The sequence below is a fragment of the Thunnus thynnus genome, chromosome 21 (genome assembly GCF_963924715.1).
Source record: "Thunnus thynnus chromosome 21, fThuThy2.1, whole genome shotgun sequence".
NCBI lineage: Eukaryota > Metazoa > Chordata > Actinopteri > Scombriformes > Scombridae > Thunnus > Thunnus thynnus.
The window spans coordinates 23,960,719-23,984,962 of NC_089537.1; the positions used below are offsets into that span (position 1 = coordinate 23,960,719).

At 38.0% G+C, this 24,244-nt stretch overlaps 1 protein-coding gene and 1 long non-coding RNA gene across 2 annotated transcripts in view; one reads left to right on the forward strand and one right to left on the reverse strand.

The window, feature by feature from the left end:
* Positions 1-24,244, reverse strand: part of LOC137173418 (uncharacterized) — a 116,789-nt gene that overhangs the window by 60,534 nt on the left and 32,011 nt on the right. The gene's annotated exons all lie outside the window — the stretch shown is intronic.
* The window catches only part of vstm2a (V-set and transmembrane domain containing 2A), an 85,418-nt gene that overhangs the window by 41,690 nt on the left and 19,484 nt on the right, over positions 1-24,244 (forward strand). Inside the window, exon 3 of the mRNA XM_067578232.1 lies at positions 22,600-22,650. Within this exon, the coding sequence (XP_067434333.1) occupies positions 22,600-22,650 (51 nt within the window). The remainder of the gene's footprint in view (positions 1-22,599; positions 22,651-24,244) is intronic.

Sequence of the window (24,244 nt, forward strand, 5' to 3'; positions counted from 1 at the left end):
GTGTTGTAACAAGCCAACAGGGACTGCTGGTACTTATCAGATAAAATCCTTTCTTTAAAAATTCAAAGAGAGGTACTCAGGCTGCTGCACTGGGATACTACAATTAATCAATACTGCTCACCATCATATCATTAAAGTCAAACCTTTCCTGTCATAACTGCAAACATCTGCAATATAGTTAATTTTTTCACAATTTATTTCCCTCCATCTGCTTCCCCCAACACCCACACCTCCGACATCTCCACCGTGATCGTTTACCTCATAAAATTGATTAAGACACTAATGCCTGCCGGTGAGAGTTGAAGAAGTTGTCCAAGGTTGTGCCTCAAACTGAAACACTATTCATTATCTACCAGCAACATGCAATTAAACTTTACAGATAGAATGGCTGTGTGTCAGGTTGATGGGCACATGATTTGTGGCTTTGGACTGGCGGGGCTCATCCCCTGCGATAGCTGAACTGAATGAAAGCTTTAATACTGTCAGTACAGGAGTGGATGCTCTGATTTATGAAAATGTTTTACACATAATGTCTTAATGATGTAATGCAAGCCTAATATATTATATTCATGGAGTTAATTCTTGCATGAGAAATCAAGCTCGGTTTTTCACAGTTTCACAGTCTCTTTAAAGGAATGTGACATCTAACTGCAATTTCTTCCCTTCCGTGCTTTCATTTCTTCCTTTTAACTTTGGGAAATTTAGTGATAACTATTTCATTACCTTCTGAAGTCAAGCATCTGAACTTCAAAGCTGATATGGATTCATGGCAAAATATTCTGAAGGGAATCTCTCTCTCTCACACTTGCAAACTTTTTATCTGCTTAAAGAGGTCTATTGCTTATAGAATCAAAGCACCACTGAAGCACAGTCTCTCAATAATGCAGCACACACATACCTTCCTTGGGTATGGTTCACTGGAGGAAAAAGTGAAAAGGCTCAACTCCAAACCCCAAAGCAATGGTTAAGGAACATTGATCTGAAGCATCTGTGGTATCATTGTGTCCATTTCCAGTGCGTCTCACAAAACACACCTTTTGACACGTCTCTCCATAACTCCAAGCTTGTCAAGATATTAATATGTGACTCTCCCTGTCACCTTGTGTTAATCTTGTGATAAAATCCACTCTGTTTGGAATCATAATTAAAACTGTGATTGAATATAGCATTTATTAATGCTGCTGACATGGAAACAACAAACTGGAACTCCTGATTTTTTGATTGATGTGCCAATTAATTTCCATCAAGTAAGATAATATCTTAGACTGTTATTATTCTCTGCATAAGCAATAGCTATCGCATAATTATAGCAATTATTCAACATGAATGTGACCGTGTGTCTTAATGAGCACGAGATCCCGACATGATTGATGATGCAAACATCTTCGAGTTTTACAGAACTGTTAAAATTAAGGGCTGATCCTCTCTGTCTGTAGTTGGGGGTATTTTGATGCAAAGTCCCCCCCATACAAATCTAACGGACAGAGGTTCACTGCAGTCAGAATTCCCTGCTTGTGCCTGCACCCACTGTGAGTCAGCATTAATGTGCAGACTGAATATAAATACACTGTGTTAAATAGCAAGTCATAGATGTTGGCAGATGGATCAAAAAGTCAAGCAATGTAACAGATGTTTCCTTGTCCCTGATAATGATGATAAGTTAAAGGACCACTGCGTTGGATTTAGTGGCATCTAGCTGTAAGGTTGTAACCAATTGAATACCCCCTCCTTCTCCCCTTCCAAGCATGTAGGAGATCTACGGTGGCCGTGAAACTCATGAAAAACATGAAAGGTCTTCTCTAGAGCCAGTGTTTGGTTTGTCTATTCTGGGCTACGGTAGAAACGGTGCAACATGGCGGAAGAGGACCCACTCCCTCTCCCTATATAGATATAAAGGGCTCATTCTAAGGTCACGAAAACACAACAATACTTATTTTCAGGTGGTTATACAGTAATTAAAACATACTTATGAATATTATATTCCATTTCTGGCAAGTCTGTTCTGCTGGATGCAACTAGATTCTACAAACTGCACCTTTAAGTCCTGAAGTAATGCCCCCGCTCCTGTTAGCCAATGCCATCATCATAACATCATCATAATCACATAGTAATCTTTTATTAGCTTTTGTTTCAAACATTGAATGAGAACATTTGTTTGAAACTGTCAGAAATTATACTAAATTGTAGGGGTGACTCCGAATAGTCGACCTTCTACGATTTGACCTAAGGAACCTGATTCAACAGCCGATCTCACAGTCGAGTCATTGCAAAATGGTATCAGGCATGCGGTGTATGCAAAATACACATCGACAAGGGCAGTGATTTACAAAGTAATAAAGAAATGTGAGGCAATTGGCCCACGACCCATCATGGGGAAACATGGAAACATGTGTTGCATTGTTGCTGTGTCAAGGCGCCTCGTTTCTCACTTCAAAAAAGGCTCAAAGGCCACCACAGCGCTTGCAGAAAAACAGTGAGAACATAATGTGGCTGAGCATAAACTAATACAAGATGTTGCAAAAGGGGCCAGTTTGAGCTGTTCTGACAGATTCAAGTGTCAGCAAATGGTTCGACCAAGATCTAGAGCTCACTACATCCTAGTGGAGAACAGCATAGTCAATGTTCTCAAGCTAGTAATCACCCTGACAGAGCTTTTGTCACAGGATATGAACACATCGCTGTCTGCCACTGTTCCAATGCTCATGAACATTAAGAAATGACACTTGGTGGTGTGTGATGATGATAGCACAGTCATTAAAGCCCTTAAGACTACACTGACCGAGGAAATTGACAGACAATGGGAGCTCAAAGAGTGACTCCTGGAGAGAAGCATTTATATCAAAGCTGCTGTTGTTATTTATTAGGTTTATCTCATTCTATTTCATCCAAAATATTGTACATTTTATTTTACTTTGAGTTGATGTTGTTCTGCACTTCATGACATTAAAATGTTCATTTTATGTTAATGTTAAATACAGGGGACACCCTAGGGACACCCCTATTAAATTGCATTCAAGAGCTGTACATATGTCAGTGGACAAACCATCCATCCACCATCCATCCTCTGTTGTATCATTGCATACCCTGTAAGAAAATAGAAATAGAGCTTAACGTCTCCTGATCCATGAGTTGAAACACTGATCTCAGATCCAGTACATACTGAATACCCATCAGCAGTGCATGAGACTCCACATATGAGAAATGGGACACAATAAAACTCATGTTGTTGGAAATGACAACTGCCAGAGAACTCCTCAGAGAACAGGAAGTATTGAAAGAACGCATTTTATGAGTAGAGCAGAAAAATACGAGGTGTAACGTCACCTCAGAGGCAGATATTTCCAGTTTTGTGGGAAATGATAGATGTTTTGCCTTTTCTTTTCCCTTCTGGTATCTTTTTGCTATGAAGCACCACACGTCAGGCTGGTTGGTAAACATGAGCTGTGTGTGGTATGCTGCAGTTTTAAGTGATCAATAGTGATATATTTACCCCGTTTGGACTTACAGGTTGAAAACGCTTTTTGCAGCTTAAGTTGTCAGGCTGTAAAGTGATATAACATGATAGTTTGTGGTGAAAGGTTCAGTTTGATTTTTGAAAAACACAAAAAATGTTCATATTAAAATGTGCCAGGCGTTTCATTCTCCCTCGTCTCCAGTGACTGTCAGACAGCAGATGTGTTATCAGGGATGTTGCTATAGGTAACGCTACAGGACCCTGGAGGCACACTATTTTATGACTAGTGGCTTTGAAGGGGCGTTGTAGGGATTGCTTTGCTGAAACAGAAGGGTATGGTTATACTGTTCAAAAGTAATACAGAAAATAAAATACTTTTTCGACAACAAAAATGCCTAACTAAACCTAAAAAACTATATTGATGTGCCAAAGCAGTTTTTATACAGCTGAAATGTCACATCAGTGATCCAAACTTGTGCTTCACTTCTTTAGTCATTTACCATTTCTTCAGTTTTTAAGCTATAGAGTTTTCCCCCTTTTAGTGAGACCCAAACTATTTAGCTACTATTCTCTTTTGCCAGTGCAAGATTAAGTACCTTACTTGCTGAATTAGCATCATTTTATCAGACTGATATTGTTCTAATGGATAATTTTTATCCAAAGGCATAAGACAAATTCTGATCACTGGTTCATAACCATTTCCAGTTACATAAAAGAAATTAATGGATACATTAGCAAGATAGAAAAGCGCTGCACCTAATCATGTGGATGATGCTGATTTCATGGTTTCCTGAACAGCAAAAATTGAGAACTTGTTCACAGTTAAGGTGTGAATGCAAAGCAAGTTTTCTGCTTGCATTATTGCACAAATTTATCCACTGGAGTGTTTTTGCACTTGGTGTTTATTTGCCCCAAACAGCCAATATATAGACAGACATTTGCTGTAGCTAGCTAGTATAACATTGTGTGTAGAGAGTGGCTCTGTGAGTGCATATGTGTCAGCTCAGATCATCGCTGATCTCAGAACTTACCAGGAACTCAAGTTCTTTCAATTATTTTCCTTTCCTATGCCTACTTTTATGAATTGGATAAAGCCTCGGGATTCACATGCATTTTTTGCTCAAGTTGAAATATTTTCAACATGGATGGACCACCCAGGGTTTTTGCACCTATTTGCGTCCATGCACATATTTGCATTGACGGTGTTGCACTGCCAATAAAAATTGCTTCATGTTCATTCTAAAAACACCATACCAAGTGTATATTGTTACCTAATCTAGTATCAGTGGCAAATTAGTGCTGGCAAATGATGACAGAAGACTTTTTTTGTGTTTGATTTGTATCGGGTCTACACTGGTACATACTGCCTCCAGGAAGTAGTCATATTCTTGCATTCTGACAAAAATCTTCTGCATAATCTGCTTTTACATGTTATCACATTAACTGCCAGAGATCAAAATAGAAGCATTACAACCGTAAATAGTATTACAAACTCAAAGTTTAGCTTTAAGCACTGCGGATGGTGACTGACTGATTCATGTTTCCCTCTCGGGGCTTATTGTAGCAGTATGTGCTCTACACTGAGATTGTTCAGTACTACAAACCCGTATACTTGACTCGACCTGACTTGACTTGTCTGCTGTTGATACTGATACCAGCTCTTATACATACTTCTGCCCTCAACACTTCCCGTACATGCTGAGCTGGTGCCCGTATGTTTAAGAATACCAAAGAGACTGCTTGGAGGCTTCGGGGCTCGCCACATTTGTTCATGTACCACAGTCAGACAGTAGACTCAGTGCTTGTTAGCCTGTTAGCCTGTAGATACTGTTCCTGCTGCATGCAGAGCTTGGTTGATAGTTAAACAACATTTAGTCCCTGTTAGTGTTAATATTGGTTTTTGCATTTTGATTTAAATACTTTTATCATCTCCAGGTCTTTTTTTTTATTTCTGCTATTGTCATTATACAACATACACACAGCTTAATAGTTGTTTTTTTTATTTACAGTAAAATTTATACTTCATCAAATAGAATCAACACAATTATCACAATAAGTAGAGTAAAATACATCTTGATATTATAACTTATAAGCTTTATGTAGCCCACCATAATGTTTTAGAAGGTTAATAAAACATGTATCTACACATCCTGTCAGTGTTCTCTGCCTTCCATTGAGGTGCGCAATGCCTAATACTTGCCAAATATCCTGAACCAGGTATACTGATGCAACACACTCAAATTTCCCTGCACAATAGCAAAGTACTATAGGAGAGCCATAGTTCAGCTAACCTCTAATTTGACTATTTGAACATAAGCTCTTTGTGCTATAAAGTCAAAGTAAGCCTATTGCTTTGCCTTGTGAAGCTTTAAACATTGCTGTATCCTAAAGTGGTTGTTATGGATGTTGGACGTTTCTTGCTTAGATATGTCACTACGGGTGTGCCCGGATACAAATATGTCATTCGGCAAAGCACAAGTAGTGGGTTTTTTTACGAATATTTTTTTCATACAAATATTTTAAAAATGATTAAATTATTAAAAGAACCATGTCAAATACCAGCTTGCAGGTCGGTTATATCGCCATCTCAGTCTCTCTCCTCTGCTTCACTGTTACGTCTATCAGCAGGTCTCAACGAGGGGAGTCACATCCACCTGCTACATGACACACATTTCTTTATTTGGACATGACTCCCCGAGTTGGGGGTGTTCCCTACAGACATTGCACTTTTCACAAATAAATGAAAAGTGCAAAGCAGAAGTTATTCCCTACATGTTACATGGTGTGCTGTCTCTGTGTTATGGGTGTATAAATAGGTAGAGGTCTGTCTGCAATGAGGCGATGATTAAAGTTTTAGCTCAGTAGTCAGCCTAGTCCTTAACCCTAACCCGGTGTGGGGACCTCCTTTGTAAGGTGGTTTATTCAGGAACACTTATTGTAACACTTTAATTTTCTAAAATTAAAAGTGTAATAAAAACAAAAACTGGATTTTTAAGCCTCTTTCCACTTTTATTCGCATACAATACAAATACAACTCAACAAATACAGATACAAATACAAATACTGGGCCCTCTGCACATCCCTGTATGTTACTTCAGGATGCTATTTTAGACTTTGTCCTGTTGTTCATGAAGCTACTCTGCATTTAGCATAATGATAATGGAGGTACTGTCAGGAACATGGTTTCAGTGCAGCTCTTTCCCGTGACCAGTGCCAAGGTGAAACATCCATATATCCATAGCAAACACAGCCAGCCCTGTGTATGCTATGTTCATAGGCTTAAGAAAATGTGTTGTTTTTGTGACCATTTCTCTTCCGGATAATTTGTGGTTTAGGCAACTATTAATTTATTCATATGGCTTTAAAATCACATTTTGCTCACTATAACAGTGGTGACTGCCAAACATCTTCTGCACTCTCTCTGCTGACACATATACTGCTAATTGTCATTCAACTTGATATGACTGGCTTGTGTGGCTTCATTTGTAATTGTGATCTAGTTATTTCAAAGACCTTTTTCATGTGCTGCTCCCATTATTAGGCCACCCCTGCGGGTCTTTTTTAACAGTCTAACACCATTACTGTAAGCATACCACAGCCATATGTAGCGCTTTGAAAGGAGACTCTACTTCTTCTCCCAAAGTCTTGTGGTGTAGGCTTTGAATCTTTATAAGTTTTGTGAACTCATTAGGAGTTTATCCTGTACATTGAAATGTGGTCGGACCATATTGTGCTGTGTTTTGTTTTTTTGTTTTACTGTTTTTTGGGTTTTTTTTTTTTACCAAGATTGCTGACATATTGTAATGTACCTCGATAAAAGAAGAAAAGAGAAGAGATTTCCCACACAAAGAGGACAGAGTTCATTTGGAAGTTGAATGGCTTGATGCAAAGCTGCAGACAGCTAAACATTGATGTAAAAGTGACAAAGTGGGGCTTGAAGAGAAAGGGGCTTCCCATTAATTAAGCTGCTGCAGTTTCACCCTTTTGTCTAGATTGAATGCTGTCCTCTTCGTTGTCACAAGAAGACAGAAATCTAAATTTATCCAAAGGTGTCTTTTACACAGCAATGAGCAATGCACAGTCCAGGTAAAGCTGACTAGAGCAATGGCTGATGTCACCTTTGAGGATTTCCGTTCAGCTTTTTTTCAAACAGTTGTCAGTTAGAGCTGCCAATGTTCAAAATTGCCCAGTTGAGCTTTAAAAACCGGACTAAAGCTGTCACAATTCAGTGTTATCCTCAAATGTCACCTCTCGGCTCTCATTAGGCATTCCGATTGCAAGGAGTGAGCACTTTGTCATTCTGGTAGCCGTCGACTTGAATTGACATTTCACTCAGTGTCTCTCATTTCATTCGGTATTCTTCTGAGACTGCCTTTGCCTTTGTCCCCTCATTTCCAGCCATGCCATTTCACCTTTTTTGTCTCCCTGGAAATGGATTAGCCAACCAGGACAAAAATTAAACTGCCAAATCAATTGGGGCTTCTCAAAGGTGTAGATTCATTTTCATGCTTGTTCATCACGCCCTTTTCTAAGCTTGTCGCTTTCCATCCTTTGATTATTGGTTGCTCTTTTGCTATGCGCCAACCCTCCTAGGTAGAAGTTTAAAAGAAGGAAAGGCACAGCATGTATGAAGAGAAGATTTGCATGCAGGAATGGAAAGAGCATTAAAGAACCCTACTGAAGTTAGGCACAGTTAACTTGGGAATTATTTTATTCATGCAGAAGTGAAATTATTTGAGGAAAAATTAGGTGTAAGCCAAGCAAAAAGTAGCTAATTTACAATCTACTCATTGTAAAAGGAGAACACAGACATGGATTTACTTATTTTTTGTGTTTTACTATGAAGAGATAAAGAGATTAAGAGTTTTAAATAGAAAACAACCAACCAACCATCAATCATCACTACGATCTGGACAGACATTGATCATTGAAGAGACTTTCCTCAAAAACCTCTGTATTTATCTGTATTTTGATGTTTGTTCAAATGACTAAACTGAGCTGCTATGTTCACCTCAGAAAGATTTCAGGTGATTATGACTCATCTGTCCAGAACAAATATGAAAGTAATGTGATGCTACCATGCCACAAAATCTCTTACGGAGGTATTGTAGAGGTGGATGGATGAGTCAACCAAGCGTGTGACTTTGGTGCAGGAGACTTGTCTGTTTTATATTTCCTACCAACAGTCGACATAGTTTTTTTGTGCCTATTCCCATCAGAAAACTGTCAAATTATTAATTTTTGTAAGTCACTTTTAATGGTTTTGAAAAGCACTGACAAACGCAGATGGAGGCGTCAGATAAGAAACTGTTCATGTGTTGTTTTGTAAGACAATGACAAGCACCATATTTTGTCACTGAGACTGGAGCACTTGATGTCATTAAGATCTAGTGTGTTTGTGCGTGTAAAAGGTCTTCAGGAGTTCCTGTCTTACTTATTACTTTTCCTCTCATGACGCTTGTTCATGACACTTTTATGACTGATTGCTAATATGGGCTGTCAAGTAGGCTTCTTTCTTCTGGATCCAGACAATTCTGCTCCCCTGCATTATTTCATTATTTTTACATTTTTGCCTCTATGTGACAGTTGACAGCAAAGAGAAACAGGACATGTGGGACCAAACATTGCAATTACAAGTGGCAAACCACCAGACCACAATGATGCGACATCCCTGCACTTTATAATAACAGCATAGTCTTCTTCTTCCTTCTCCTCCATTACAGCCAGGATTATGTATATTTTGCGATACAAAATCCACAACCATTGAAATAAAACAGGAAAGTGAAACACTTTTGTGTGTATTGGCGTGTATCTGCATAGTCACTCCCACTCTGAATGCCCCCTTCTTGGCTGGTGAGCCAGTCCTTTTCAATGCAGGAGATGTTTTTTTTTTTTTTTTTTTTCTAATTGGCTGGGGTTGCTGTGTTGTCCAACAGCCATATTTATAGGTTGTTTATCTCAAAGCATGACAGATTATTGTTGAGGTATCTCACACACATTCTTGGAGGCTGTTTCTGGCTTTGCTGAAGCACATCATTTGTTTAAACAGTGGTGAACTCGTTTAAACAAGTGATCTGACAAGTGGATGATGAAAGAATGCAATGCAACTCTCATCACAGCATATTGATTACAATTTCCAACTGAGGCAAAAGACAAGCACACCAAAATAGCTGCTTAATTACAGTAATGAGTAATTACAGCTGCAGCCAACAATACAGTGTTCAGGCTTCGGTCTGGTTATTAAAAAAAACAAAAACAAAACAATAAACAAACAAACAAACAAAAAAAACTAAATATGGTGTTTTGGTGAGTGGATTCTCATTTTTTCCAAGTTTGTTCTCATTATTTGAAAAAAATAAAAGTGTGAAGTTTAAGGTTATACATTTTTCTTGTGAGTAGATATATCTGAAGGTTGCAAAGCTTGTGCATTATAGCACAGAGAGGCAATTTTAAACTAAAAATAGAAGAAATTAATTTAAAAAGTTCAAGTTTGACACCAATCACAATTAAAGGAAATATGACACTGTTTAAGTAAGGAAGTTTTTAACCTTTGATAGTTGTAACTGATTTAAAGAAATAAATCAAATAATTGCCAGAATTTCATTTTTCTGATAAATGTCACCCACCCACTAGATGGCGTAAATGTAACTACAGGTGGTTTTTACTGGACTGAATTTTTTTGTGTGAGGACGGGCTGTACTATGGGGTGTGCACTCAATGAAAATGTGTTCATCCACATGTTCTTCATATAAAATGAGCCAAAGCTAATGAGTCTCAGCTTGATAATGAAAATAAATCATTGCATCATTTTTCTTTTAGTAAACACTGAAAATGGGTCCCACAGACCCGGACACCACACAAGGGTTAAAGACATATTTTTACATGTTTGAGATGCGACAATTATGTGCAGCAATGTTGATGAGCTTTGAACAGATGATAAAGAGCTGAATGTGCTCCAGCATCCCTTTAGGCCCAGGAGACTAATTGTAATTTGTTGAAGCTGACACTGTGGGATTGTGATGCTCGGACACAAAGAGAGTCAAGTGCATGTCTGTGGACGTCCGCATGGCTATTTACAAGAGCGGTAGCTGAAAAGAGGACAAACCTCAGATTTCTGACCTCAGAGTTGCGCACTGGGACTGATGTCCTCATTCCAACACTAATGTGGCTGCCAAAGTGTGTATAGATGTTTTAGATGTCATGAATAAAGCTGAAATGATAATAGTGATGCAGTGCGTATGATTTTTATGGCATTTTTTAGTCAGTCCATAGAGCGATCTTTTACTGTACCTCCTCTTTTAGTTGTGCTTTGAGACCATCCCACAGCTCAATGGGGAGCCTTCCTTTGGTCTTTAATTCCTGTAACACTGGCTTGTCAAAGGATCATTTACCCTTCACTGGATAAAGTAATGGAGTAATTGTACACAATTCAAGCACTTTCATGTTTTCTACACGCACAATTGCAGGCTTTACATGTAATTAACATAGCTCTTGTCATAAACCAATGGGCTGTGAAGGGGATTAGTGTTTGCATGTGAATGGGACCCCTGTCAGCTGTGGGATGTAATTAGGGTTAACAACTAAGCTTAGACCCAAAACATCTTCAAGCGGGAGTCAGTGAGCATTGTAATTAGGGAGCACTTTACAGGGCGCATTACTGTGCTTTATATACTCTAACTTTACACCCACTATGGTCTTACTTTGTTCTTAAGAGGGGGCACACTGCCACTAAGGGCCTCAGCTGGAGATCAGATTTGATATGCAGGCAACATTCATAATTTGATAATATTAATATTCATTATCAGATATGATTAAGTCGTCCTAGCTGTAATTGGAACTCAATGGCACCAAAACAGCAGACACATCCATCATAATTGGAGATGTGTCATTGAGTATCAATACACTGTCAATTTGTTGGTGTCTTAAACATGCAGAACTTACTCCTCTATTGCCGTCTGGATTTGTTGATGTGTATTTCACAATTTGAATGATCTGAAGCAAACTAACTGGTGAGAGTTGTGCTTTGGGCTGTATCACAGGAGTCATGTGTATTTTAAGAGAGCTACCACGGTTTTTAGTTGAGCAAAGAGCATATCAAGTCCAACTTTATACAGTTGATAGGATTTTACATGGAAGATTTCCCAGTTGTTCAGAGAAGGTAAGAGAAGTTGAGTCTCACATTGGTAGAGTAAGTGCAGCAGACCGAAACCTTTCTAGATCTAGGAGCAGAAATGTAAAGGTTTCTCTTTGGTATGCTGGTGCTCTGGAATGGAAGAAATTGAGCCATCTGTAGCACTTATGTGCTTAGCGCTTAAGTATGTTAGACCCCTAAACCCCTAGCGATCACTGTGGTTTTTAAAAAAACAGAGCTTTTTAAGTGGCTTCCTTCAAGTTAGAAGCAGACAAATCTCCCCTGGCATGAGGCATGTTTTAGTGAAGTTTCAATGGTAAGCATGTCAAGTAGCTTAGTTTTAAAGGTTTACTGAACAGAATGATGTAACTGCACCACCCAAAAAGTCTGATGAATTTGTAATAATGTTCTAAAAACATGGTAAAGGTCTTGCTCAAAAAAATTCCAACATAAATTGCCATGGAACCCAGGGTTTTCTAATAACAAACTGAGTATGATAAATGTATCAAAGTCTAAAAAATATATAACTGAAATATATGAAGTCCATTGCATATTTGTTGAAATAATTACACTATTATTATGAGTATTTGCAATATTACCCTGGATTGACATGGTGACCAATGACTTTTCATTAAAAACTAAACATAACCCAACCAATCAATCATGTTTGTAAATTCAAGGCAATACTGCAAATACTTGTAATATATATAAATATAGAATATATAAATGATTGACCAAAGCCAAATTTAGAGGGTCTTCCCACTAGGGATGTGCAGATATCCCAGTATTTGTATTTATATCTGTATTTGTTGAGGCAGCAAAACTATTTGTATCTGTATTTGTATTTGAATAAAAGTAGAAAGAGGCTTAAAAATCCTGTTTTTGTTTTTATTACGCTTTTAATTTTAGAAAATTAAAGTGTTATAATAATAATTCATGAATAAACTACCTTACGAAGGAGGTCCCCACACCAGGTATTGAACTGGAGTCACAGTAATCAGCTGATTACTGAGCTAAAACTTTACTCATCGCCTCTTTGCAGACAGACCTCTACCTATTTATACACCCATAACACAGAGACAGCACACCATGTAACATGTAGGGAGGAACTTCAAAGGCAATTATTGACTATTTTTTACAACCTAACTTTGTGGAAAGGAGAAGGGGAACAACAGGTTATGGAGAGTCCCTTTGGAGCACTTTGCATGTGTCTGTAGCTCAGCTTTATCTCTGGGGAACACCCCCAACAAATAATTTTTAAAATGTTTGTATGAAACAAATATTCGTATAAAACGTACTGTTTGTGCTTTGTTGAATAACGTATTTGTATTCGGGGACACCCCTACTTCCCACAGATTTTACACATTAAGATCAGTTTATTGGTGACATGGAATTTTACTCAGCCTGTGAAATTAGTGAAATTGTATAATGTGCTCTGTGGCTTGGGAGGAGCTTTCTTAAGTCTGACAAAATGATGATGTCATCAGGGTTATCTCAGCTTGGGCTGACATGTCTCACAAACTAGGCATGTGAAGTTTGAAAGACTTGGGCATTTATAAATCAGGGAGAGTCTAACAAAAAGATGCTATTGGGTTGCATAATAGAGAGTATAAGGATCCGATGTTTTGGGAACAGGGACTAAAAGTCAGGATATTTTGGTTTCTGCTGCTTTGATTTTCACCATTCTTTTTAAAATCTTTGTCTTGCAAGTCCCTCAATTTTATAGAAGTGAAAAACAAAATTGCTGGAATATCCATTTAAACATAGTAATGATTTAGATCAGGAGAGAAACAGTACTTGACAAAACAATCTCAGCATGAGGCCCATTATGTAGCTGCTCTAGAGTTTTTGATTGTGTCACACTATCATCATCAGCAGATGTTATTTGCAGTAACAATGATAGTATTGATGGTTGGGGCCATCAGCCACTTTACTCTGATTACTGGGGACAGTGCAACCTCTGCCCCAAACTAGGGGTGGGGGAAAAAATCTATTCTGAGATGCATCCTGACGCGGATGTGGATGATTCTGCATCGATTCACAAAAAAATGATCACACTGCAGAATTAAACAACTTCAACTACCTCTGAGGTGAAGAAAATAAGTCAGTGCTCAGTCTGTTTCACTTCAACAACCTTGCACCCGCTCAGTGCCTTAGACAACGATGTCTTTCCCTGAGCTAACGGAGCAACAGAGAGGCTGCTCTCCACTGCTGGAGACATGACGTTAATAACACAGCGGAGCACTCCACCTCCCCCTCACTTTGTTCTCATACAGCCAGTAGACTGTAAGATGCTTTAATATTAATTAACAAATTCATTAAGTTAACTTTTTAAAATAAAAAGGCTGTGGAGCATTTATCTGATCTGCCAGTTATGTTTCATATTGTATTTCAGTGGACTAAGGACAATAGTGATAATATGCAATATATATTTAAACACATTACATTGCTTGTAACATTGCTATTGCTATCATCTTGTCTTGCACAGTGTATTTGGGATACATGTGTACAAGTTGTGCTTTTATACAAGCTGTTCCTTGATGAAGATGATGACATGTCATGTTTTTAAAATTTGAGGCTGTATATTCTAAAAGATGATGTAAGGAACTGTCTATACTTGGTTTTAATTGCTCTCTGTATCAGTGTATCTAGTTAGCTCAGGAATTCAGCCTGGTTGTCTTCTGTCAGTTGCCATCTCTTTATAGCCATAATAGAACGAGGGAGATTATTCTGTGTTTATCTACAATTATGGCAGCTGTCTTTGTATCATATTAATCAAATCAAACTACCTTTTTTTATATTCTTACTTTAGCTTCTGTGCTGCATTTTTGCGGATGTTTTCTTTCACAGCATCAACATCAGTTGAAGCAAGAAAAAAAAAAAAACCTCCCCACCCATACTCTTATATTGTTAACATCATCCATTTGTGATGTTCGATGTGTCAGAGGTTGCCCCGTCTACCATGACTTCAGCTCACAATATCCTACATGCCTCGTCAACATCCCTCAGAGAGAGAGGCCGTGAACTCATTGCTTTCAATCAAAGAGGGCGTACACATGATTAGCTCTGAAGTGGGAACATGCAGTTGTGGGTTATATTTGTCTTACGCAAAACATATCATCATATTGCTACATTGGATGCTGGTCTATTTTCTGCTGCCGTGGGTAGAGAAACTGTTATCTCGGCCTCGTCCGTGATGGATTTCTCCTTCTATCATTATTGAGTATCAGAGCAAATGGCGGCTCTACAAAGAGACCCTCGCTCTTTGATTCTGAGAGACTGACACCAAGACATGGTTCTTCAGATCTCTGAAACATTCTCTGTTATCAAACCTCATTGAAGCTGCACTGGAAATATCCTGACATTATGTCACATTGTGCACATTAAGCCAGTTTTACAACAAGAGAGACATATCAGGAAATAACAAAATGGATCCAGGTGTACAGGGAACACAGACAATAGCTGTTATTATGGCTGTGTAGGTACTTTAGAAACTTGATTAAGAGTCATGTTCTCTTCTATATCTTTAGAAAAATAAACGTGGTGTACTGTGTAAGTATATAACATTACACAAAAGCTAAAAATCAAATTCAAATGATTTCAAAGCAACACACAACAAATCAATGTCTTAAGTTGCTATGGCAATAAGCAAACATGACTTAAAGAAAACACAAGAAAGCAGCTTCCCCAAGTTCAACCTAACAAAATGAGAAATTTGTTTGTGCTGAATGCTGACGGTGAGACTGGATTATGTGTCATAAAAAAAAATCCATTTGTCTCTTTTCACATTCTATGACACAAGAGCGATTCATTTCGGTATAATGGGATAGCAGGTGACATAGGGTTGACCAGCAGCATGAAGAAAGGCAGCAGCTGAAAGATGGAAAGTGTATTCTACTTTTTGCAAATGAGGGAGAAAATTGTCTGTCAGCTTTGTGGTATATTATGATGTAGCTTCAGAAGAAGAAGTGGTGCGGTGGGTCAGGAAGTTTAGCCTTTAGCAGGTGGAGAAGATGTTTGTGGTTTCTGGGATTCCTCCAAGATTACAGGTACAAACAAAAAAATAAGTTATGCTTGGCACAAAGTCACATAAATTCTTGTATGAAGTCCTAGGTTGCTTATTTTCAAGGGAGCTATCTTGTAAGCGTTGACACTTTGATTGGTGAAAAATGGTGGAGGTGCAATTATTCTACTATATAGGGCACTTTAGTGTCTGAATTATAAGTGTGAAATTTAGACTAGCCCTCAAAAATATAGTGATGATGCAAAATGATGATGATTACAAAAGAATGGGAAGAATGGGAAAATTTCATATTCATATTTCAACCTGAGAGTGTTTAGCTCTATTCCAAGATGCTAGATACTGCTAGCTTTGTAGTCACACCATATAAACAGCCTAAATTAGCTACTTTTGTTCAGTTACGTATTTACATTTATACAGCTCTTTTTGCCAAGTGAGAGATATTGTAGCTGTCAGAAATCCCAGATAACTGACTTTGATGGGTTTTTTTCCCCTTCTTATAATTACTGTCTGAAGAATATGATGTGAATGCAGCAGAAGAGTCCAAAATCTCAATACACTGCTCACTGTGGAGTATTATATAGGGAGTGATGAATGAATGAATTCAGATACAGATAAATGGAATTCAAGTATCATTAACTATTATTTACACCTTTGCTTTTTCTACTGACTACTAAAATGTCTTCTGTGAGAAAGGTATATTGGTTTGTTTCCAGTGGGTCACTGTAATATATGTAGGTGACAAATGACTATTTATTCGGAAAAACTGTCACTTTGACACTGAGGGTCAAATAAATCAGCCAAAAGAACATTTTGTCCTGTAGTAGGCTACCCCATTCACTAAAACTGGGATGGTGCCCTTTCTTAACACTAATTTAAACTGTGTCTGTCAATCACAAATGTGACACCCAGGTAGAGCAGTGTTCTCTATTTAGACCTTTATCACTTCCAAATTCTTTTGAAATCAAATATCAGAGCCACAAAACATACATGATAAAATTTAAAAACAAGACCAGTTAACAGTGATTGATGATATTTCTAAGAGATAAATGGCAAGACCACCAACATAACCACTGACTATTTAGTTACATGATTGTGAGCTTCCCTTTCCTTTAAAGGTGGACTTTTTTTGTATTGCAACAACATAATGAATGAGCCATAGACATGGTTAATTCTAATATAATTTTCATTATACATTTTATTTTTAATTCTGCATTCACTACCATTCACAGTCTATACAAAAAATATGTTTTAAGGCTGATTTTGGTGAATGTCACATCACAGAAGCATCTGGCACTTAAATATTATTGCTTCCTATCATCATCATGTTTTAATGACAATTTAAAGGTCTTTTTGATGTGTTTTCCTATATTTCAGCTTAGCAGGTGTCATATTATACAAACTGGTGATGATAAGCTTTTCACCACAGCACATAATGACACATTTACACTGCGACCATAGTATAAGATTATAGGGGTATAATGTGTCACATGAAGTCCATGGCCTTAGTTTAACCTCCTCTGAGTGTTTGTGTTGATGACTGCTGGATAAACTGCAGTATCATTTCAATATCTGGTCTCATTAATGTGTTTTCAGCGGGCACTTCATTGCTCATGCATGTCTATCATCCGGGTCAGGGCTCTCACATGAGATCTCATCCCGTCACATTAAGAGCCGTAATACAATCACACCAACACCGGGTGGTCTAGTTTATATTTCATTTTAAATGATGACCATTTCTCTTCGTGTGACGTTAATTTAGTTTCAGGAACTCAATGAAGCCTTTTTTTGACGCGCAATAATTGTGGAGCACATTTTACAAGAAGTCAATTTGAGATTTGCATGAAGAATGGCAGCGTGTCATGGTGGAGGAGTTTTGCAATAAAGAGACAAGCGATTGAAACTGAGATACTTGCAAGCGGCCGCAGCTTTGGCTCAGAAGGCATTCATGCGACAGAAATGAAATATAAATGAAAAATTAATGGAGGTTTACTCTGACAGTGTCATTGAAAACTTTTACATTGCTGTCACAGGCTCGAAACTTACTTCAGGGAACATTTGTCAGGTACACATTTAGATAAGTAAAAGACGGTCTTGGCAATAGTTGAATTAGTTAAATGCGAGTGATTGCTCTCTAAAAAAGCGTTAATACTTTAACATTTTTTATCTGTTCTATTTATGATAAATGGACTGCATTTATACAGCACTTTTCTAGTCTACTGACCACTCAGAGGGCTTTACACTACATGCCAACATTCACCCGTTCACACACACATTCACACACTGATGGCAGAGGCTGCCATGCAAGGTGCCAACCTGCTCATCAGGAGCGATACAGCGCTTTACAATGTGTCTAATGCTCACTCACCCATACACACACACACACACACACACTGCTGGCGCATCCATCTGGAGAAATTTGGGGTTCAGTATCTTGCCCAAGGACACTTCGACATGCGGACTGGAGGAGCCGGAGATCAAACCACCAACCATCAGATTAGTAGATAACTATTACTACTATTACTTCTACTAATTCCTATTAAACTACTACTACTTACTATTAAACTAAAAAATACTATTACTACTATTATTACTATAATATACCATACTATAGGGGTGTGCCCGAATGCAAATACATTATTCGACAAAGCACAAATAGTGGTTTTTATACGAATATTTGTTTCATACAAATATTTTAAAAAGTATTTGTTTTTGGGAGGAAAAAAAAAAACATGTCAAATACTAGTTTGCAGGTCATTTACATCGTTATCTCAGTCTTTCTCCTCTGCTCCGCTGTTACATCTATCAGGGGTAAGTCCCAAGGGACTCTCCATAACCTGTTGTTCCCCTTTTCCTTTCCACAAAGTGAGATTGTAAAAAATAGGCAATAAATGAAAAGTGCAAAGCAAGAATTACCTTTGAAGTTCTTCTACATGGTGTGCTGTCTCTGTGTTATGGGTGCATTAGTAGGTAGTGGTCTGCAATGAGTCGATGAGTAAAGTACTAGCTCAGTAGTCAGCGCAGTCGTCTATGATCTGGGAGACTCCAGTTTGAGACCTGGTGTGGGGACCTCCTTCGTAAGGTAGTTTATTCATGAACACTTATTGTAACACTTAAATTTTCTAAAATTAAAAGTGTGATAAAAACAAAAACAGGATTTTTAAGCCTCTTTCCATTTTTATTCAAATACAAATACAAATACAAATAACTTTGCTGCCTCAACAAATACAGATACAAATACAAATACTGAGCTCTATGCACATCCCTACTATACTATACAATATTATACCATACTATAATAATACTATATTACTGCTACTACTATACAATATTTAAGGACACATGGGAACAACTTAGTTGCAGATGAATGTATTTAATATTGCATGATAAATGCCAGGATTCTGAATTGATATTGGACATTCATTATATCACAATTACCTTAATTGCATTTGCACAGTGCTGGGTGACTAATGGGTTCACACTCATAAAATAATGCCTCATTTTTTGTCTTATTGCCTGCAAATTCAAAGAGGCAATTTAGATAAAATATTTGAAAAATGCTTGAAAGGTAAAGGTGAACTCAGACATGGATTTATTCTCACTGTGTGAATAAGGAAAGTACAGTCAGCTGGACCTGGAGTCAGAGCACAGAGATATCAGCCCTAAAATACTGGTGTGTATGATTAGTCTGTGGGTCGTGATCCTGCTGTGGGTGTTCGGTGTCTGCATGCAGTTGTGTAAACCTGAGAATTACTTCCGTTTTTTGGGATTTAATATGTTTTTCATTCATTACACTGACAAATTCATGTGAGTCATTTTTAAGCCCTCGCACAAAGTTTGAAGGTATGTTGGCTGATGTAATTAGTCAGGTTTTGCTCATTTACTGGATATCTTTGACTCACTCACGGCAACCTCACTTAAGGTGGAGGAATGCACCTAATCCAAAAAAATGGCTACAGGGGTTAACTAAGCTGCAATCTAGATATTTTTAAAGATGCAAAGTAGCTTTAAAAAAAAAAAAATAGTTTGAATATTTGACCTCCTGTTTTCATACACCAACTGTGGTGGGAATGAGAAAGTTCCAAATCCTAAAAAAAAAGCCTTAAGCACTGTCCCACTTAGTGTTGCTATGAGCAGTTCATGTCAGAGAAACCAGAGTAAATGATTGCATCCCTAGCAACCAGTAACCTCCTCAATCCCAGTGGTATAATGTAAATAAGTACATTAACTCAAGTATCGAGTTATGAGATACATGTATTTTGCATGAATATTTCCATTTTATGCAAATGTATGCTTCTACTTCACTTCTGCTACACATAGAACTCAAGCACAGTCCAAATATATATCAATTCAAGAATATGTCCAAAAATGTTTTTCAAGAGGTATAGTGATGAGGATGAATGTTGAGGTAATCGTCTCATAGGGATGCGCAGAGAGTCCAGTATTTGTATTTGTATCTGTACTTGTTGAGGCAGCAAAATTATTTGTATTTGTATTAAAAGTGGAAAGAGGCTTAAAAATCGTGTTTTTGTTTTTATTACGTTTTTAATTTTACATCCACACTGGGTCTCAACCTGGAGTCTCCCAGATCATCGATGACTACTGAGTTAAGCTTTACTTTTCTTCCCAAAAAGAAACATTTTTAAACTATTTGCATGAAACAAATATTCATATAAAACTCATTATTTGTGCTTTGCCGAATAATATATTTGTATTCGGGTACACCCCTGCTGTCTAAGTTATATCTGATTGACACTGCTTGGATATTTATGTTGCACATTGGGGTAGTTGGTTGTGAGTTGTATATATGATAAATATTGAGTTAATTGTTTGAGTTATGAAGAAGGGGTAGGACCATACAAGTGTATATGTCTTCCTATGTCCATTCTGGACATAGTTAATAGTTAAAAATATACATATAATACAAATAATAAAGCTGTGGAGGCGGACTGCTCAGTGGCTGTTAAGGATGTTTGGTGCCAAAGGGGAACTCTACCTTGTATTAAAAACTTTTTTTAACGGCCAAGTTGTTAATAGACTGGATGTGTTACACTGGCTACAAAGGCCTCAGTTTGAAAGTAATCGTGCGCTTGTTAGAGCCAATCATGTGAGATGGCAGCGATTCACAAGGTGATGCAAAATGATGCAGTTTTATATGAAAGTGTGAAACCACTGAGTGGTCAAAACTTAAAGGAGACTGTCAGGAAACCAAGAAAAGAACGGACACAGGTTTAGCTCACAGTTGAAACTCTGCCTTGCCGATTCTCTGCTCTACATTATTGCCCCGATATAAGCTGACAGTATGGTTTCCCTGTGGCTGCTCACACGTATTAATAGCTGACATCACCCTGATGACATCAATCTGGTTATTTTCTCAGACTTAAGCGAGCTAAATAAGAGCTCCAGATAAGCGTGCAAAAACATGTAGTCAATTTTATTATTTTATAAGTCAGTAAAGGATTTCAATTAAAACAAAAAATCAAAACTATTCTCTCTGTACTGCAAAATTATTAATCTATACTGGAAGCCGAAGCTGGAAATAATAGAGTTTTAATAGCCCTAGAGAATTTTCTATAATGAAATGTGTGAGAAGCAATTAAACTGTTTTCCTCCATCTTCTCTATCTTTGTCACTGTGACCATGTTTTCCAAAAAATACAGCAGCAAACTACTGCATGGAGACAAGCAGAGCAGCTGTCCTCCAGTGAAGCACTCTAACTTTATCCTTCTCAGGTGACATATATAGACTGCACAGCCAGCTCGTATAACCACTGTGAAGTTTGTAAAAAAAAAAAAAAAAAAAAAAGGAGGCTGAAATTGATGACTTGAAACAGTCCGACGCCAAGACCGAGGGCAATTAATCCTGCCTCGCCGTTAAAGACGTCTCTTCGATACAATGGAGGATGCCAGGTCCAACTGTGAAGTCAAGATGTAAGAGTCATGCATACATGCAGACAGAAAAAAAAGCCATGGCTCCTAATTCTGCTCATTAATCACCTGTCTGCCGAGCATCCTCCAGAGAAAAGTGCTGGTTTCTCCGAGGTAATTACAGCACTTGAAGGAACGCTCTCCCCTGCAAATGCTCATAAGTAGCCATCTTATCCCTCTCCTGCCCTTCCTTTTTTGTCTCGGCCAGGGAGCCAATAGCTACCATGTCCTTCTCCTCCTCCCAAGCCTTTTTCTGCTGCACCACTCTTGCTCCTCTTCAGCTTTGTAGTCAGCAGACTTTTTTTTTTTTTTTTTTTTTTCCCGGGCACACATCCATTTGGCATCAGATGTGGTGTAAATAAATTATAGCCTCTAAAATCAATGCCCAGTCCATGATGTAGGCTGTAGGCTTAGTGTTTGCCACCGTGCTTGAATTATGCCACTGGGGCTCAAACATGGACAAATTCTTGAGCCCAGGAGCTACAGAGCTCTTCAGTGTTTTTTTTTGTGCTTTGAATTTTTCTTTTTTTTTACCAAGAAGCTATTCCAGGCCTCCTGACATTTTATTATTTGTCATAAGCTTTCATGGGTAATATTATTTTTACTGCAGAGACTGATGGAGGTTTTGAGGCATAATTTGTCTCAGGAAGCTGTTAGTTTGTCACACAGCATCCTGATTTGAACCAGTTTCTCCCCTCAATTCGCTTCAGCGTCTGGGAGCTGCCTTTAATTTCTCTCAACAGAACCTCTCAAAGAATCTAAAAATAAATCAAAAAAACAGTGGCAAGAGTTGAATCTTTGTGCATTTATTTTTAAAGGCAGAACAGTGGCGATGCGGTCACTCGGTCTGTAAACTGTGTGTTGATGTCGGAATGAAAGATTTATAGCTGTCAGTGGACGATGCCTTTTTTGGGAATCGACGTAGTAATCTCATAGCTGGATTTAGGGAGTCTGACTTGCATAAAATACACATTTGAACATTTTCTCAGAGTGGCTCTTTGAGAGCTGCACTGTACTCAGCATGCTGTTATCACTTTGCTAAAGCTCTTTCTTTCTGTGTTCCCAGATGGAGATGATACCAGAGCCTGATCCTGATGATGAGGGGACGAAAATAAGTGTAAGTCCAAGAATACGTGATCCCTGGTTGTAGCCCAGTGCTTCTCAAAAACCCAACTTGGCAGCGTTTCATTCCCAGCATACACAACAGCAGCTGATTCCTGGAATAATACACCTTCAACCAGAGAAAGGAGCTAATCAGCGAAATCAGTGGCAGCGTATTATTAGTGTCAGAGTGCTTCCCTTCCTGCGTTCATGCCCCAGCAACTGTTCCACCCCTTTTCTCTACCACTCTGCATGTGTGCTCAGTGCCCAGAGGAGCATTCAACACTACTGCCCACTGAACCACACAGTCCTCTCCAGGATTGCCTGACTGGAGTCTAAATATAGTCCAACAGCCATGATGTGTAGTGCAGAGTGACAGGTCTCAGATCAAGTACAGCAAAATCACTACAATGAACTTCAGTGTGTAAGGTAAATGTTGGTAATAATCCCTCATTGCTGTGTGAACAGTACTGTAAGTATGAAATTAGAATTTCCATTTAAAAGCAACAGGAGACGCAGATAAAGAAAGCCCTTTTAAACTAGACATAAGTGCGCCTTTGGTTTGCTCAATGGTTTAGTCAGTAAAGTGGATCTAATCTTGAATAAATATGGAATTAAAAAGGTTCTATCAGACGTCGTCATACGTAGCATGCAAGCAAGTTAACAGCCATTCTCCATGTCTACTCATATGAAGCACTGAGGTGTGCTAGACAATATAAAGGTTTCTCTGGGAATTGTTTTGTTATTCGTAAAAGACCGAAAACTATGTTGGGAGGTTCGCAGATATACAATTCTACTGTACATGACATGCAAACAGCATAACAAGCTAACGAAGCACATGTTTCTTCTGTGGTAAATACACACACAATACTTATAAGTATACAGGCCCAATTTTGATATTTACTGTATTACACATTTGAACAGTCCTGCACTGCTCTTTTCATACAGTCACAGCAGCAGTCAGGAGGCAATCACTGCAAAATCTTAACAAGTCATTTAGTTTAATGCTGAGCCATAAATATTTTACCCCATGTCAAGACTACACATGGCTGACACATGACACCTGCTTAAAGGTCCCTGAAAATATATTTTTCTCAATTCTCCTACCATATTTCACCTGCCAGATTTCTGTCTGTGCAGTTTTGTCTTCGCAATTGTTTTGAAGCAGGTGGAGTTCATTCACGAAAACGTGATGTCAAGTAGTTTTTGTGCACCAATTAGAATTTAGCAATATTTGAATCTGATGACCTTTAGGGGTTGCATGTTTGTGGGATTTTGACTGTTAAACATTTAATAAATAGTACCTAAATAATGATGTTTTTAGGTAATGAAGGTAATGATGAACCTTAACTTTGACTGTTGCTTATTTAGTCATGAATTTTTACTGATATGGAGGAATACTTTAACAGTTTTGCTCTAATGTTTTGACCATTTGTAGTAGTATAAACTAACCCTTCTAAAAGGCCACAATCCTTTTATGTGACATCACTAAGTTTGGGCAATAGGATCATACACACAGTGAGACAACTGAAATGCGTCAACCATCAGAGATTTTTCTTTATTGTTTCTATTAAAGTAGCTATCACTTGAATATTGCTGGTTGCGTTAGA